This window comes from Leptonychotes weddellii, chromosome 1, assembly GCF_054177405.1.
Source record: "Leptonychotes weddellii isolate Sample4059 chromosome 1, ASM5417740v2, whole genome shotgun sequence".
Lineage (NCBI taxonomy): Eukaryota > Metazoa > Chordata > Mammalia > Carnivora > Phocidae > Leptonychotes > Leptonychotes weddellii.
Genome location: NC_138369.1, coordinates 133024675 through 133040637, shown reverse-complemented (window position 1 = coordinate 133040637; position 15963 = coordinate 133024675). Strand labels below are relative to the sequence as shown.

Genomic DNA, 15963 nt, shown 5'->3' with positions numbered 1-15963 from the left:
CCTCTGGCTTGCAAAGCTTCTGCTGAAAAATCAACAAGTAGTCTTACAGGTTTTCCCATGGAGGTAACTTTGTTTCTCTCTTGCTGCTTTTAGGATTTCTCTCTTTATCTTTAACCTTTGACATTTTAATTATTATGTGCTGTAGTATGGACCTCCTTGAGTTCATCTTGTTTGGAACTATCTGTGCTTCTTGGACTTGGATGTCTATTTCCCTCCCTAGGTTAGAGAGATTTTTCAGTTATTATTTCTTCAAATAGGTATTCTAAACCTTTCTTTCTTCTTCGTCTAGGACCCCATAAGGTGAATTTGCTTGTTGTTATTCAACAGATCTCTTAATCTATCCTCCTTTTTAAAAAATCTTTTCTCTTTTTGCTGTTCAACTTGTGTGTTTTCTATTACCCTGTCTTCCAGATCACTGATATTTTCTTCTGCATCCTCTAAACACTGTTGATTCCCTCTAGTGTGCTTTTTATTTCAGTTATTGTATTCTTCAGTTCTGATTCATTCAATATTTTCTATACTTTATTGAAGGTCTCACTAAATTCTTTCATTCTTTTCTCCAGCCCAGGGAGTATTTTTACAATCATTACTTTAAATTCCTTATCAGGCATATTGCTTATCTCTGTTTCATTTAATTCTTTTATTGAGGTTTTTTTCTTTCTTTTGGAACATATACTTCTGTCTTCTCATTTTGCTTGATTTTCTGTGTCTGTTTCTTTGGATTAGATGAAATGACTTGCTACATCTCCTAAAGTTGAAGGAATTGTCTTGTGTATGGTGACCCCTATACAGACTGTGTGTCCTTGATGACTTTGTTGGCTGGCTCGAGCTGTGGATGTATACACTAGTTACTCTTTTAAATTTTGACTTTTTACAGAGAGAATTAAAGAAAAAAAATAAGAAAAAAAAAAATGAAACCGAAAAGGAAAAGAATTGAAACAAAATAAGACAAACTTTTCAAAGTTAAAAAAAAAAAGTAAAAATTAAAAAAAATAAAAAACAACAACACAAAACTGCAACTTTTTTCTGTGCCCCAGCGCCACAGGACAGCTGGTATGGGCTTACGGACCCTGGACTCACTGAGGTTGCAAGCTCACAGTGAGCCAGACCGTGCTCGAGTCTGAGCTTTTAAGGTGGAGGGGAAGAGTATGCTCCCACAATTCCTCAGCCCTTTTGAACTGTAGCTTTTCTTCTGTGCCGCAATGCAAATGGGGCTGGTGTGGCCTTCAGGACCATGGGCTTACTGAGGTCACAAAGTCTCTCTGATGATCTGACCCACCAGTTATGGAGTCAGAACCCTCCAATTACAGTACCCAACCCTGCCCTTTATGGTGGCCAAACCCTGCTCTGGTCTGGACCCTCAAGGTGGAAGAGGAGGGAGTGTTCCTGCAGTTCTCTCCCCTCTAAAACTGTGGCTTTTCTTCTGCATGCCAGGGCATCTAGGGCTGGGGTGGGTCTGTGGACCCTGGACTCACTGAAGTCACAAGTCCACCGAGATGACCAGACATGCCCACCACGGTGTCTGGACACTGCTCCAGTCCAGGCTTCCAAGGAGAACATAAACCATGTTGTTCTCTAGTCTCTCTGACCTGGAGAGCTTTCTCACAACTCCTCCACCACTTGGCAGAGTTCTAGTGTTGTCTCTTATATGCTAGTTACTCTTTTAAACCATGGTTTTTCTGTGCACAAGGACAGAGGGATCTGTTCCAGGTCCCTCAATACTATCCCTCACCATTGCAGCATTGGGGGTGGGGGTTCCCTTTGTTACCACATCTCTATCTCTCTTGTTGTTCTCTTTGGTTGTTTGGTAGCTGTTAAGTCAGCCCACATTTCTTCTTCAGGAGGAATTGTTCTATTAATAGGTGTAATATCGTGGGTTCCATGTAGGAGGTGAGTTCTGAGTCTTCCTACAGAACTCTTAGGTATAGTTATTTTTAATATGTCTCTCGTTAGCTTTTATATAAAGTTAAAAGTGATTTACAAACTACTATTACATTCAGAAACCTGAATTTGACTAGAAATTTACCTTTACCAGTGAGTTTTATACAGTCATGTATTTTTACATTGTTAATTAGCATCCTTTCATTTCAGCACGAAGAACTCCCTTTACCATTTCTTAGAAAGCACATCTAGTGGTGGTGAACATCCTCAGCTTTTGTTTGGCAAAGTCTTTCACTCTTTGTTTCTGAAGGACAGCACTGCCACACATAGTATTCTTGACTGGCAGTTTTTTCTTTCAGTATTTTGAATTTATCATACGATTCATCCAGGCCTGCAAAGTTTCTGCTGAGAAATCCACCAGAAGCCTCATGAGTTTCCTTGTATACAACAAGCACCTTTTCTCTTGCTGCTTTCAAAATTCTGATTCTTTGATTTTTGACAGTTTGATAATAATGTGTCCCAGTGAAGTTCTCTTTGGGTTATATCTGTTTGGGGTCCCCTTTAGCTTCATGTACATAGATGTCCATATCTTTCCCCATATTTGGGATATTTTTAGCCATTATTTCTTTAAAGAGACTTTCTGCCATCTTCTATCTTCTCCATCTTGGATTCCAATATGCATACATTGTTTTGCTTGATAGTGTTCCATCAAGAGTCACATGCTCTACTGACTAAGCCAACCAGGTACCACTTTTCCTAATTTGTTTTGTTTTGTTTTCTTTCCTATCAATATTAAGACTAATCAAGCCTTCCTTTTTGCTGTAGTTGCTAGAAAACTCAGAACCAAAGTTGGCTACAGGAACTGTACATGACTTAAAGACATGCATGTTTATGTACCAACTTTTGCTTGAGTTTTACATTACAATCTTATTTTCGATTTCCCATTATCTCAATTGTCGTTTACTATTCTCTTATACATTATAAAATATGTTTTTTATAAAGCACCTCAAATCCTTTTTGAAAGAAGGTTAGAGAAAATTGATAAGTAGGCAAATAAATTAAAAGGCCACTGTAACATTTAGCTTATTACTTTAAAACAACTCTCTTCTTACCTAGTCTCTATTCCCACCACTACTACCCTAGTCGAAGAAAACAAACAAGATGTTCCCTTAGGGTATCTTTAATGTTCAGGATTCTATATATGCATTTTCTCCCCAACTTCACAAACACAATAGTGAAGAAAACAGAACTTACCAGATAAACAATATGCAGATCATTCTCTAAAACAAAGCCCTTCATTGCCCTTTGGAGGTCAGCAAAAATATCTAAAGTATCAGTTGGAGAAAGTGAAGAAGAAAGAGTTGCTGAACCGAGATGTGTTGGATGATACACTTTTCCTGGTTGGGGGCGGGAATAGGGAAATAATGAACCAAGTGTTAAAAATAAAATAAAACACTGTCTTTCTGTATTCTGTAATTAACCTTTTAGTCTCTGATAAATTTTGCCCAATGCATGGATATTTATTAGCAGATTCTATGCTAATTATCTGATGTTGCTAAATGCAACACTGACATTAAAATTGATTCATATACCACTTGAAAAACCAGTTTCCTTTTAGAGTGTTTGAAAAGTCAATTTCCTTTTACTAGGCAGTCTTAAGTCACTAAAGATGAAAAAGTGAGTAAACTGCAATTAAGAAGTCACATTTACCTTCTGTTCCATCACTAGCTTCAGTAATTTGGATGAATTCGTTTTCCAGGAGCCACATTACACAGGCCTCAATTGCTCCAAGTTGAAAAGAATCTTGGTTCTTCTGAATTCCCAGCTTCCCTTCTTTCATACTTGCAGCCAAAAATGTGCAAGAAGCATAAGTCTGCATATCTTGTGATGTACTTGCCACTCCACCAACTATTATCTGATAAAAGAGGTTTGAAATTTTTTGTAACTATTTAACAAGACATGCAGGCCCTCATGATATAAAAGAAGTGATTTTGTTCTCTTAAAATATTCTCAGCATCTTAATGGAGAGACTCTTAATTAACTCTTCCATCATCATTCATTATACATGTAGATAACATTTACTGACAACATCAAAAATTTCCTTAAAAGTAGATACAATATTTTCTCATAAATGAAAATAAATGAATCACTATCTATCTGAAATGTAGGAACTAACAACAACAGTTCCCTCTGAAATGTGTGGGCATATAGGAATGCTAGTATTGAATATTTCCCATCCAGAAAGGGGATGGGAATGGGTATAGAAAAAGTGAAGTCAGTTGTGTCCTGTGGAAATCATCTTCTCACAACTATGTTAAATATACTAATTAATTAAATGTACTAATTTTTCCCTTGCCTTCTTCCATTTAATACATATTGAAACATACCAAATCATCCTAAACAGAGCTACCCTACACATTTTAATGACCACAAAACATAGTTTTACCATTTACCATTTACTGATTAAATGGCTATGTGTTTTGTTCTGGGCTTGCTTGTTTTTTAATCTTAGTAGGTATGTCCAAGTTGCCCTCCCAAAAGAGTTTCAGCAGTATATGAGAATGCCTACTTTCTATATCCTTACCAACCCCATGTTATTAATTGTTTTCCTTTTTTTTTTCCAAATGGAGAGCTAAGTGGCGGGGGCGGGGCGGGGGGGAAGTATGAGCACAGGTATTGGTAACCCCAGTACCAGTACTGAAGCCAAGAGCAAGGCATGCTGGTATATGAACAGAAAACTTTTCTGGATGACACAAAACACTTAAAATAAGGAGTCTGGTTAGCTTTGAGGACACAGAGGAGAAAGTTTTATTTTTCACTTTAGATCTTTCCATGTTGTTTGAAACTTCTAAGCATATCTATTTGTAATTTTATTTTTTATTTTTTTAAAAGATATTATTTATTTATTTGACAGAGAGAGAGTGAGAAAGCACAAGCAGAGAGAGTGGCAGGCAGAGGGAGAGAGAGAAGCGGGCTCCCCACTGAGCAGGGAACCCGATGTGGGACTGGATCCCAGGACCCTGAAATCACAACCTGAGCCGAAGGCAGCCGCTTAACCGACTGAGCCATCCAGGTGCCCTAATTTGATTTTATTTTAATGTCATAGGTATTTTCTGGATGAAAGAACTATAGTCCATTTCTGTCATCTTTTTTAAAAATTCAGAAAATAGGGGCACCTGGGTGGCTCAGTTGGTTAAGTGTCCAACTCTTGATTTCAGCTCAGGTCATAGATAATAAAGTATATCTAAAAAAATTCTTAAAAATCATCTGGCATTTGGGTTTTAATCCACTGTTTTGAAATGTACTGCTATAGCACTAGCTGTATTAAACTCCAGGAAATAACTTAAATAGAAGACATTCAGACTTGGGGAGACTATAAACAATCTCATAAACACAAAGATAAGATTTTTCTTCCCATATTTAAGTACTACCATCATATTATAAGCACAAAAGAACAAATGGATATTTGGTGAACTCTTTCTTACCTCCAGAATAGCTCTTATCATGCTCGCAGTTACTTCTTCTCCTTCTCGTCTTTGCAAACAGCTACGAACAGGTTTTAGAGATCCCTGAAGTAGAGCAATGCCTTTTGATTTTTCAGAGTTCTTACAAACTAAGATACTCTCACCTATAACCAAAAAACCATACATTTGCAAAATCCCAACATACTTCCTTAAAATACCTGCCAAAGAGAATTTCAAATGTTTTGCTTAAAAAGAAGGTAATAGATGATAGCGGTTATTATGGTCATAGAATTATTGCTGATGCTTTCATTTTCTGGATTGAAGGGGATCCGAATATGCCACACCAAAATATGCCACTTTGGCATAAGGATTATTTTGACCTGAAGGCACTTAGGAAACAGAAAGAGCTCTTTGCCCTCACCCTGCTTGCCTAGAAGCAAGATATAAATTTCTCTTTGTGAAGGTGTTCCTCTTATCACTTACTACTGAACAGAAAGTGAGCACCAAGGTGGGTCTGGGTAATCCTTTCTAAATAATCCTTAACTGATGAATTGTTGAACACTACGTCTAAAAATAATGATGTACTCTTTGTTGGCTAATTGAATTTAAATAAAAAAAAATAATCCTTAACTTCCATTAGTTTCCACTATATATTTACCTTCCTACAGTTTACCACCCCTCGAAGCCCAAATCCCTTTTCCGTTGCCTTGTCACTTCTCAATTCTATTGCCTTTTGTTAAAAGGGTATAAAGTCTCTAACATCTAACTGCTTCTTTGGATCTTCACTGTTTTTCTATAAAGACCTCTGTGTATGTAAAAAATGAAAACATTAATATCAAATAAAATATGTAGGCCTTCTCTCCAATTAATCTGTCATTTGTCAGTTTAATTTGTAGGCACTAGCCATAGAACCTAAGCAGGCACAGCAAAAGATTTTTTCCTTCCATACAGAAGTAACTATTCTTACTAATTAAATATATAATAATAATAATAATAATAGAGGTATTTTGAAAACTATAAAGAAAAATGCAAATGCAAAATACTACTAGTTATATACGATAATATAAATTCAAAAATATTTACAGAAACCTAGAAATTACATTATAACATTCACTAATCTAAACACTTTAGGTTATTGTGACAATCAAATGAATAAAAATATGTGACAGCACTTACATATTATAAACATATACAAATATACAACTTATACAAACATAAATACTATTACAGCAATTACAACTAGAGAAAACCATAATTTTTTTTTCAGAAATGAATCCAATAGTAGGGGAAAAGAAGCAAGTAAGTAAGATGTTCAAGGGGCAAAAGGAAGGCCACTTGCATTAGAGAAAGCCAAAAGTGGCATTGTGGTGGAGTATACTAACCATTCTAGGCAGAGAGAAAGTGCTGCTTTCCTAACACTGACTGCCAAATTGAGAACCAAGATAGAATAAAGACTATAAACTTGATGACTGTTGATTATTTATCCCAGATATAATTACAAAAAGATGGTATCATCAGACAAACAACAATAAAAAACAGGTAAATAAAATGTATCACCAGGTTCTTGCAAGCATGACAAAATAGCCCAGCATAAGACAAAAAATTATCTACAAAAGGTATCAACTAGCATTCGCAGCAAAATAAAAATGTCATCTAGGGCTGTTCAAACCACTTTCAGGTTTTGATTCTTCAACAAAATGGACAACCCTTTTTCAAGATGAAGCAAGATTTATGAAAATGCCCAAATTAATGGCAATATATACAGTCCAGGTTCCTGCTCCCACCCGTCTGAGGAGGTTCTATCTATACCACAATAGAGAAGTCAATTAGAATCAAACCAATTATTACTATTTAACTTACAAGTCACTATTTTTGCACAAAGCACCAATGTCTTATACTGGAAGGTTCTAGGAATTCCACAAAAAGATTAAAATATCATCTAAATAAAACACTATTAACTGTCTAGGAAATATTAAGATCATTTATCAAATGCAAAGAAGGTACAAAGATGCTACACAATCCAAAAAGCATGACCAAGTATGCATATCTTTGTAATTGATATGAAACACTATATTCACACATTCCCCACTTGTTGGAAGTTCTGAGCAAGCCATATGCCATCCTGAAATGGAGCATTATACAAAGTCAAAATCTCAGAAGTTTACAAGACCTCAAAAACAAAGTTATTGTGGTATATTTTAGTTTTGTTTAAATATTATCTAATTTAAGGCTTGATAATTTGGCCAGGGCACCAACCTTCCAATTATTCTTCCCCATGAGAAAGAGAAGTACAATCTAAGAATGTAGCAAGGCAAATAAAACCTCCTTATCTTCTGCATTACCTTAAAGACCCTCTGACCCTAAAAGAAAGCAGCTGTGTAAGATGAACTTATACTTCACTCTCCAGAGTTATGAGTCTACTAAGAAATCAGAGTTGAGGAAAGGTCAGAGGGAAGCAAGTAGGAATAGGAAGTATTTTAGTCTCTTCCCCTAACCTTCTATTTTATAGGCAAAGTAAGAGACAGAAGCAGGATAAACTTCTTTGATGCCTATAATAGGGGAAATCCAATGAGTTGGAAGTTTTTTTTTTTTAATCATTAGAATTTTTAGGCTTTAAAGAGTAGGCAGCCCAATGACCCTGCAGGGATTACAGATGGATGAGTCATTTGTTACTGGAGCTGAAACAGACAGCCATTCTTTCATTTTTCCTTTAATAAAATCCCTACATGTTAGTTGGGCATATGGTCTCCCTTGCAGCTGGGGAAAGTAACTGTGTAATAAGTTCTGGCTGATTGTATGTGAGGAAAAATATTCCGTGCAACTCCTGAGAAGTGCCCTTAAAGGGTAGGCTGTGCACTTTACTTCCTCATCTCTCCTTCCTGATGGTTGAAATGAAGATGTGATGACAAAGCCAAGTTATTCTAAAAGTCACTTCCTCGGATACTATCCAGCTTTTTGTGCCCAGAATATCCCACTTATTTTCCCATTAAGGCTTTCCCTTTTCTCCTAGGTACCTTAATTTCTCTTCAGCAGCCACAGAACTGTTTGTCTGTTTATTTGACATATAGTATAATATTGGAGTCAATAAACTACATCCCAGAGAAGATGGAATGACAGAGAATGTTCCCCTGAAAGTTTTTTTTTTTTTTTTAAAGATTTTATTTATTTGAGAGAGAGAGAATGAGAGAGAGCACATGAGAGGGGATAGGGTCAGAGGACGAAGCAGACTCCCTGCCGAGCAGGGAGCCCGATGCGGGACTCGATCCAGGGACTCCAGGATCATGACCTGAGCCGAAGGCAGTCGCTTAACTAACTGAGCACCCAGGCGCCCCCCTGAAAGTTCTTTAATGTTAGAAGACTTAAAACAATTTTGTCACACCCAGAATAATGTACCAGGTAAGAAATAGTATTTGCTGCTATCTTGATATCTAATTAAACAAACCTCTTCCTCATTGCTTAAGACAAAACTTCTGTCTGGTTTGTGGTAAGGTTATCATTACTTGTTGACACAAGAAACTAAAAAGATGTTTTCAGAATCAGCACCAATTTAGAGAGAAAACGACAGTATGTAAAGTTCCTATTCCCAAACTGTGAGAGTATTTCCCAGCTCTCAGCATCTTTATTTGAAGTCTTAGACCAGTCACCTAAGCAGAACTAAAACCCATGAAAATTATTCCCTTCATTAGCACTAGATAGGTTATGCTGAAAATTAGAAATCATCTTCTAGCTAACATGATAAGTCATTTTGACTAAAATATTGTCATTTCACTGTATAAAATGTAAAGAATGTTTTGATTCTACATTAGTAGAAAATCAATGGTTGCTAATACATGAAAATTATAACTTACATTCATTATAAATATTAAGTAAATCAAAACATGACATTAGTGCTTTGGATAACAAAGAAATGCCACATGATAAGAAATGAGTTGCCAGGCACTAGTCAAATTTCAAGTAGACTGACACTGTCCTTCAGCAATGCTATTACAATTAAATTCGAACTCACTTACCTACTGTGTCTACCCCTTTCCTGCCAGCACGACCAACCATCTGCTTATAAGTAAGAATATCTAGAGGTTGACCACTGAAAATAGGAGTCCGAATAATTACACGACGTGCTGGTAGGTTCACCCCAGATGAAAGAGTAGAAGTTGCTGCCAAAACCCGAATCTGACCTTGACGGAAGGCTCCTTCAATGATATCCCTCTCCTCAAAAGTAAGACCTAACAAAAGGAAGTTATAATACCATATATTTACTAATGAATATGTGAATTAATGAATATAACAGAAATACTGTACTTGATCACTTACAAATAGATCTGGGAATCTACTACAAGCCTCCAAAGATTTTTTCAAGCTATTGTTATGACTATAAACAAAGAAGTGACCATGGTCTCTCTTTTTAAGAGTACAATCTGCCACCCCTAGTATACTTTTATCTCATCTTCTAGACCAGGGTTTGGCAAACTTTTTCTGTAAATATTTTAGGCTTTTCAGGACAGATGGTCTCTGTTGCAAATACTCAATCCTACAACTGTCACATGAAAGCAGCCACAGAACAAACAGGCATTATTGTGTTGCAATACTTTATTTACAAAAATAGATGGTGTGCTAGATTTGACCAGCAGACTGTAGTTTGTTGACTCCTGTTCTAGACAATGAAGTCACTGAAGGTAGAGATATGGCTTATGCATCACACTTCAGCATAAATAAATGCTGAAGAATAAATACACGAGTAAATGAAAAACAACATAAAGAATATATACTTACTTGGCTTATTTTTAATTTTATTTAAAAAAATCAAAAGGACTGAGTTTGTAATTTAGGTGATGGGTCATTTTATTAGTATACATCATAAGTTATATACAATAAAAATATTCTTCTGTATGTTCACATATATACATTTTAAAATGTATTCATGTATGCATAATAAAAATTTTAAATAAATTGAAAAGGTTAAATTCCTAATTTTAGAAACTATATATTTTTTTCTTTTCAAATTTTTATTTAAATTCTAATTAACATGTAGTGTAATATTGGTTTCAGGAGTAGAATTTAGTGATTCATCACCCACATATTACACCTAGTGCTAATCATAACAAATACCCTCCTTATTCCCCATTGCCCATCTAGCCCATCCCCCCCCCGCCGAACTCCCTCCCAACCCTCAGTTTGTTCTTTATAGCTAAGAGTCTCTTACGGTTTCCTTCCCGCTCTTTTTTTTTTTCCCCCTTCCCCTATGTTCATCTATTTCTTAAATTCCACATGAGTGAAATCATTCAGTATTTGTCTTTCTCTGACTGCCTTATTTTGCTTAGCAAATATACTCTAGCTCCATCCACATCATTGCAAGTGGCAAGATTTCATTCTTTTTGATGGCTGAGTAATATATGTATCACACCTTCTCTATCTATTCATCAGTTGATGGACATTTGGGCGCTCTCCATAGTTTGGTTATTGTTGATAATGCTGCCATAAACATCAGGGTGCATGTATCCCTTCAAATCTGTATTTTTGTATCCTTTGGGTAAATACCTAGTAGTGCAATTGCTGGATCATAGGTTAGATCCATTTTTAATTTTGAGGAACCTCCATACTGTTTTCCAGAAGGGCTGCACCAGTTTGCATTCCCAACAGTTTGCATTCCCCTTTCCCCAGATCCTCACCAACATCTGTCGTTTCCTGTGTTGTTAATTTTAGCCATTCTGATAGGTATGAGATAGCATCTCACTGTGGTTTTGATTTGTAATTCCCTGATGATGAGTGACGTTGAGCATCTTTTCATGTGTCTGTTAGCCATCTGGATGTCTTCTTTGGGAAAATGTCTGTTCATGTCTTCTACCCATTTCTTAACTGGATTATTTGTTTTTTGGGGTGTTGAGTTGGATAAGTTCTTTAGATTTTGGATACTAATCCTTTATCAGATATGTCATTTGCAAATATCTTCTCCCATTCCAAAGGTTGCCTTTTAGTTTTGTTGATTGTTTCCTTCACTGTACAGAAGATTTTTATCTTGATGAAGTCCCAATAATTCATTTTTTGCTTTTGTTTCCCTTGCCTCCAGAGACATGCCTAGTAAGAAGTTGCTATAGCTGAGGTCAGAGAGGTTACTGCCTATGTTCTCCTCTAGGATTTTGATGGCATTCTGTCTCACATTTAGGTCTTTCATTCATTTTGAATTTATTTTTGTGTATTGTGCAAGAAAGTTTCTTTCTTCTGGATGCAGAAGAAACTATATATTCTTAACCACATCCTTAGCATATATGATCATGGACAGACCGCTCCCCAAAAGAAGTTATTTAATTTAGTGACTGTATAATCCTTGCAATTTTGACAACCAGATGATTTTTAAACACCTCTAGCCCTCTCAAAATACAATATGATAATTTCTAAAATTAATTTGATTTTGACATATTTGTAAGAATGTTTCAATACCCTGTAAGATAAAAGGAAACATTCAGAGTAGCATAAAATTAGGGTATCAAGTACCTGTCTAACCTGAATTTTAAGGAAACAAAGTGTAGAATTGTAATAATTTTAGAATTCACTTCCCCGGGGGTCTGCCACGGAAACAAGATGACGAAGGGGACGTCATCGTTTGGAAAGCGTCGCAATAAGACGCACACGTTGTGCCGCCGCTGTGGCTCGAAGCCTACCACCTTCAGAAGTCCACCTGTGGCAAATGCGGCTATCCCGCCAAGCGCAAGAGCAAGTATAACTGGAGTGCCATGGCTAAAAGACAAAACACCACTGGGACGGGTCGAATGAGGCTCCGCAGATTCAGGCATGGATTCTGTGAAGGAAAAACACCTAAGCCCAAGAGGGCAGCTGTTGCAGCATCCAGTTCATCTTAAGGATTTCAATGATTAGTCACACAATAAATGTTCTGTTTTAAAAAAAAAAAAAAAGAATTCACTTCCCCCATGGTACAAAAAAACCTTTATCTAGTATATATATACTATACAGATACGTAAACTAAATGTGTTTTACTCTTGTTTAATCACACACTTCTTAAAATGAAATCTAAAAGTAGTGTGGTTGACAAGAAATCAAATGCACAAAAATATAAAAATGAAGAAATTATAAGGATTTTGGAGGGGACTTCTTAATAACAGATTATAAATATGGATACCTGCATGATGAAATGCTACTCCCCATGGTATAGTTTTTTGTAATATAGAGTCCAGGCCTGAAGGCGAACGTTTTAACTGATCCATCACTTCTAGGAGGCCCTTTTGTTCCAGTTTCACTGGCGGAAGTTCAGATGATCTTACCAATCCTGTCACAGAAAAAACATCAACACTGTTCACCTCTGGCTGGACCTCTTTAAATGCTATCTGCCTAAGTCATGACAGAGCTAAATATTAGGGCAATGGTTCTAAAACTACTATACATAATAATTAGCAGGACATCTTTTAAAAATACTTATGCCTGGCTCTTATTCCTAGACATTGTGATGCAACAGTATGCAACCTGGACATAAGGAATTTTAAAATCTCCCCAGATGATTCTAATGTGCACCAAAGTTTAGGAAGCACTGTGTTAGGGTGAGACCAGGCCCACAAGAGGTGATCAAAGGACACAGCTGAGGAAGGAGAGGATTACAGATATTACCATTCAGAGCCTAAAAATCAAAATCCTTGCTCAAAGTGTGTCCCACCAACCAGCAGAGTCAGGACCACCTAGGAGCCTATTTCTTTTTTTTTTTTAAAGATTTTTATTTATTTGAGAGAGAGACACACAGTGAAAGAGGGAAGACAAGCAAGGGGAGTGGGAGAGGGAGAAGGAGGCTTCCTGCCGAGCAGAGAGCCCGATGCAGGGCTCGATCCCAGACCCTGGAACCATGACCTGAGCCAAAGGCAGATGCTTAACAACTGAGCCACCCAGGCACCCCTAGGAGCCTATTTCTATGTGATAATTTTTCTAGCCTCTTTGCTACCCGTGTGGTAATTAGTCACCCATTATCTTCTGTCTTTGCCTCTCTGTGTAAACTGCTCCCCTAGTAAGATCTCAACTTTCTTAGATGCAGGAACTATGTTTTCTTTAAAGAATTTCCCAAAATCTTGGATTTCTGAACTAGTAAGCCTCTGATAAGATATATTTTTAACATATATTATATATATATTTTTTAAAGATTTTATTTATTTATTTGACAGGGAGAGATAGTGAGAGCAGGAACACAAGCAGGGGGAGTGGGAAAGGGAGAAGCAGGCTTTCTGCCAAGCAGGAGCCCAATGTGGCACTCAATCCCAGGATCCCGGGATCATGACCTGAGCCGAAGGAAGACACTTAACAACTGAGCCACCCAGGCGCCCCTTTAACATATATATTTTTAAAAATATTTTAGGTAAAATTTTCTTAAAATTTTAAGGACCCACAGAGGTTACCAATGTTTTATTATGCTAAAGACAATTTAAAATTTTTAAAAACTACCATTGATCAATACCTTTATTTCAAAAGAAAAGTCATTTTAACATAAAAAAAAATTAGTAGGGATAATTTCAGAATTTAAACTTCAGCTTTACAGAAAATGCACTGTCTTATCTTTATTTTTCTGGTGATAATTTCACCATAGCCCAGACTCTAGTCGAAGCACTAGGATTTGGGAACCCCTGCTATAAATAAAAGTAACAGAATCTGAAGCAAAGAAGATAATAATAATGTTTCTGGTTATTAAAGGAATTTAAGTTATTATGGTACAACATAAGGAATATAAATGGCACAGTATAGAAAACATCAATTAGGAGGGAAATGAAAGAGGTATTATAATGTTGGGCCAGAGCCTATCAAATATAAACTTCAAGCAAAGTTTACTTATTGGAGTTAAGCTTGAGGCATCTATCACCTGTCCTCAGGATTCCAATGAAATCATAAAATATCCTAATATTCTGTGACCAGAACTGGTTGGTTTCTGTCTTCCCTACACTTATCTTGGGCCCCAAGAGACCATAGACTGGCAAAAGTGGTGAGGGAACAGTGCTCACCCTAGAATCAGTAAAATATATACTAATGGTTATAGCCATACACTAAATCACTACTCAGCAATAAAAAACAAATTGATAAACAACCTGGTGAATCTTAAAAATACCATGCTGAAAGAAGCCAAACATACAACACATGTATTTACTATGAGATTTCATTTATATGAAATTCTTAGGAAAGGCACAGCTAATCTAGAGTAACAAAAAGCAGATCACTTGCCTGGGGCTAGAGAGGAGATTGATAGCGAAAGAGCAAAGATTACATTTTAGGGTGACAGAAATGTTCTATAGGTTCATTATAGTGGGGGTTAAACAAGTGTATACTTTGTTAAAATTCATTAAATTATACACTTCAAATGGGTACATTTTATTATATATAAATTATACCTCAATAAATCTGATTTTATTTATTTTTTAAGATTTTATTTTATTTTATTTGAGAGAGAGAACGCAAGCAAGAGAGGAGAAGAAGGAGCAGCTGAGGGAGAGGGAGAAGCAGGCTCCCCACTGAGCAGAGAGCCCCACACAGGACTTGATTCCAGGACCCTGGGACCATGACCTGAGCCGAAGGCAGCCACTTAACAGACTGAGCCACCCAGGCGCCCCAATAAAGCTAATTTTAAAATACATGTGTTTATATACATATATATGTATATGTCTGTGATTCTTTTTTAGAGTTTGGAAATATAAAGAGAGATATGTCTGATTTCTCCAGAAAAATGTATATATGTGAAGTTCTATATATAATTTAGAGGCTTCAAAGATCAATATCTCAAAGCCCATGGATCCTAGATGAAGAATCTTAGTATGTGCCTGTATAAATCCAGTATTTTAAAAATCTTAAGGTTAGCCTGAGTGTATGTATACATTGTCTATAATGAGGATAAGGAGAGGATTAGTCACAAAAGCATAGTTTTGTAAACTATGTAAACCAGTGGGCAGGTGGCTCAATGATCGAAAAGAGCCATGCTTTATTTATATACTCATTAACATTACTTTCAAGCAAGTGTACTAAGTATAGAAGCTTTCATTTCCATCAGTAACTTACCCTTGGCTTGATGGTGTAGATTATAAAACTCACGGGCAATGCTATCTGCCAACTTCTCACACCATTTCTTTGATGGACAGAAAAGTAATACTGAATGGTTATCACAAATGGTCTCATAACATAAACTAACAACATGGTCCTCATCTCCCTAAGAAAGAAAGAGAAATAGTCACTCTAAAGGTCCTTTCAAAACATTTTCACATCAGTTTAAAGTCACTCATTTTGCTTCATGGGGAAGGTTTTTTTCTACTGAAAGGCATAATAAAAATCAGTTACAAAGTCAATAACAAAGAAAAAGCAAGCGAAAAAGAGAAATAAACTTCCTTATAATGCAAGGTGAAAAGGAAATATTTTCTATTAATTCAACTAGTATTTATTGACTTTGAACCCTCAGCCAATGGGGATATAATGGTAAGCAAAAGAAAGTCAAGGTCCTATCTTTAAGGGGGTTAGGTCTCATTGGGGAAACATATTAAGGTACAAAACAAATAAATGTAAAATACAATTATTAGATGTACTATAAAAGAATTTTATGATGTTTCGAAGCCTCATATTTGACATAAATTTGACAGAAAAAAATCAAAGAGGT

At 36.2% G+C, this 15963-nt stretch overlaps 1 protein-coding gene and 1 pseudogene across 1 annotated transcript in view; one reads left to right on the top strand and one right to left on the bottom strand.

Annotated features, from left to right (window-relative positions):
- POLQ (DNA polymerase theta) overlaps positions 1–15963 on the bottom strand; it is a 96042-nt gene that overhangs the window by 68523 nt on the left and 11556 nt on the right. The window contains exons 7-12 of the mRNA XM_081815199.1: positions 15375–15522; positions 12478–12624; positions 9356–9568; positions 5367–5509; positions 3592–3796; positions 3136–3278 (exon numbers count right to left, since the gene is read on the bottom strand). Coding sequence (XP_081671325.1) covers positions 3136–3278; positions 3592–3796; positions 5367–5509; positions 9356–9568; positions 12478–12624; positions 15375–15522 — 999 coding nt within the window. The remainder of the gene's footprint in view (positions 1–3135; positions 3279–3591; positions 3797–5366; positions 5510–9355; positions 9569–12477; positions 12625–15374; positions 15523–15963) is intronic.
- LOC102725589 (large ribosomal subunit protein eL37-like) lies at positions 11907–12250 on the top strand (annotated as a pseudogene).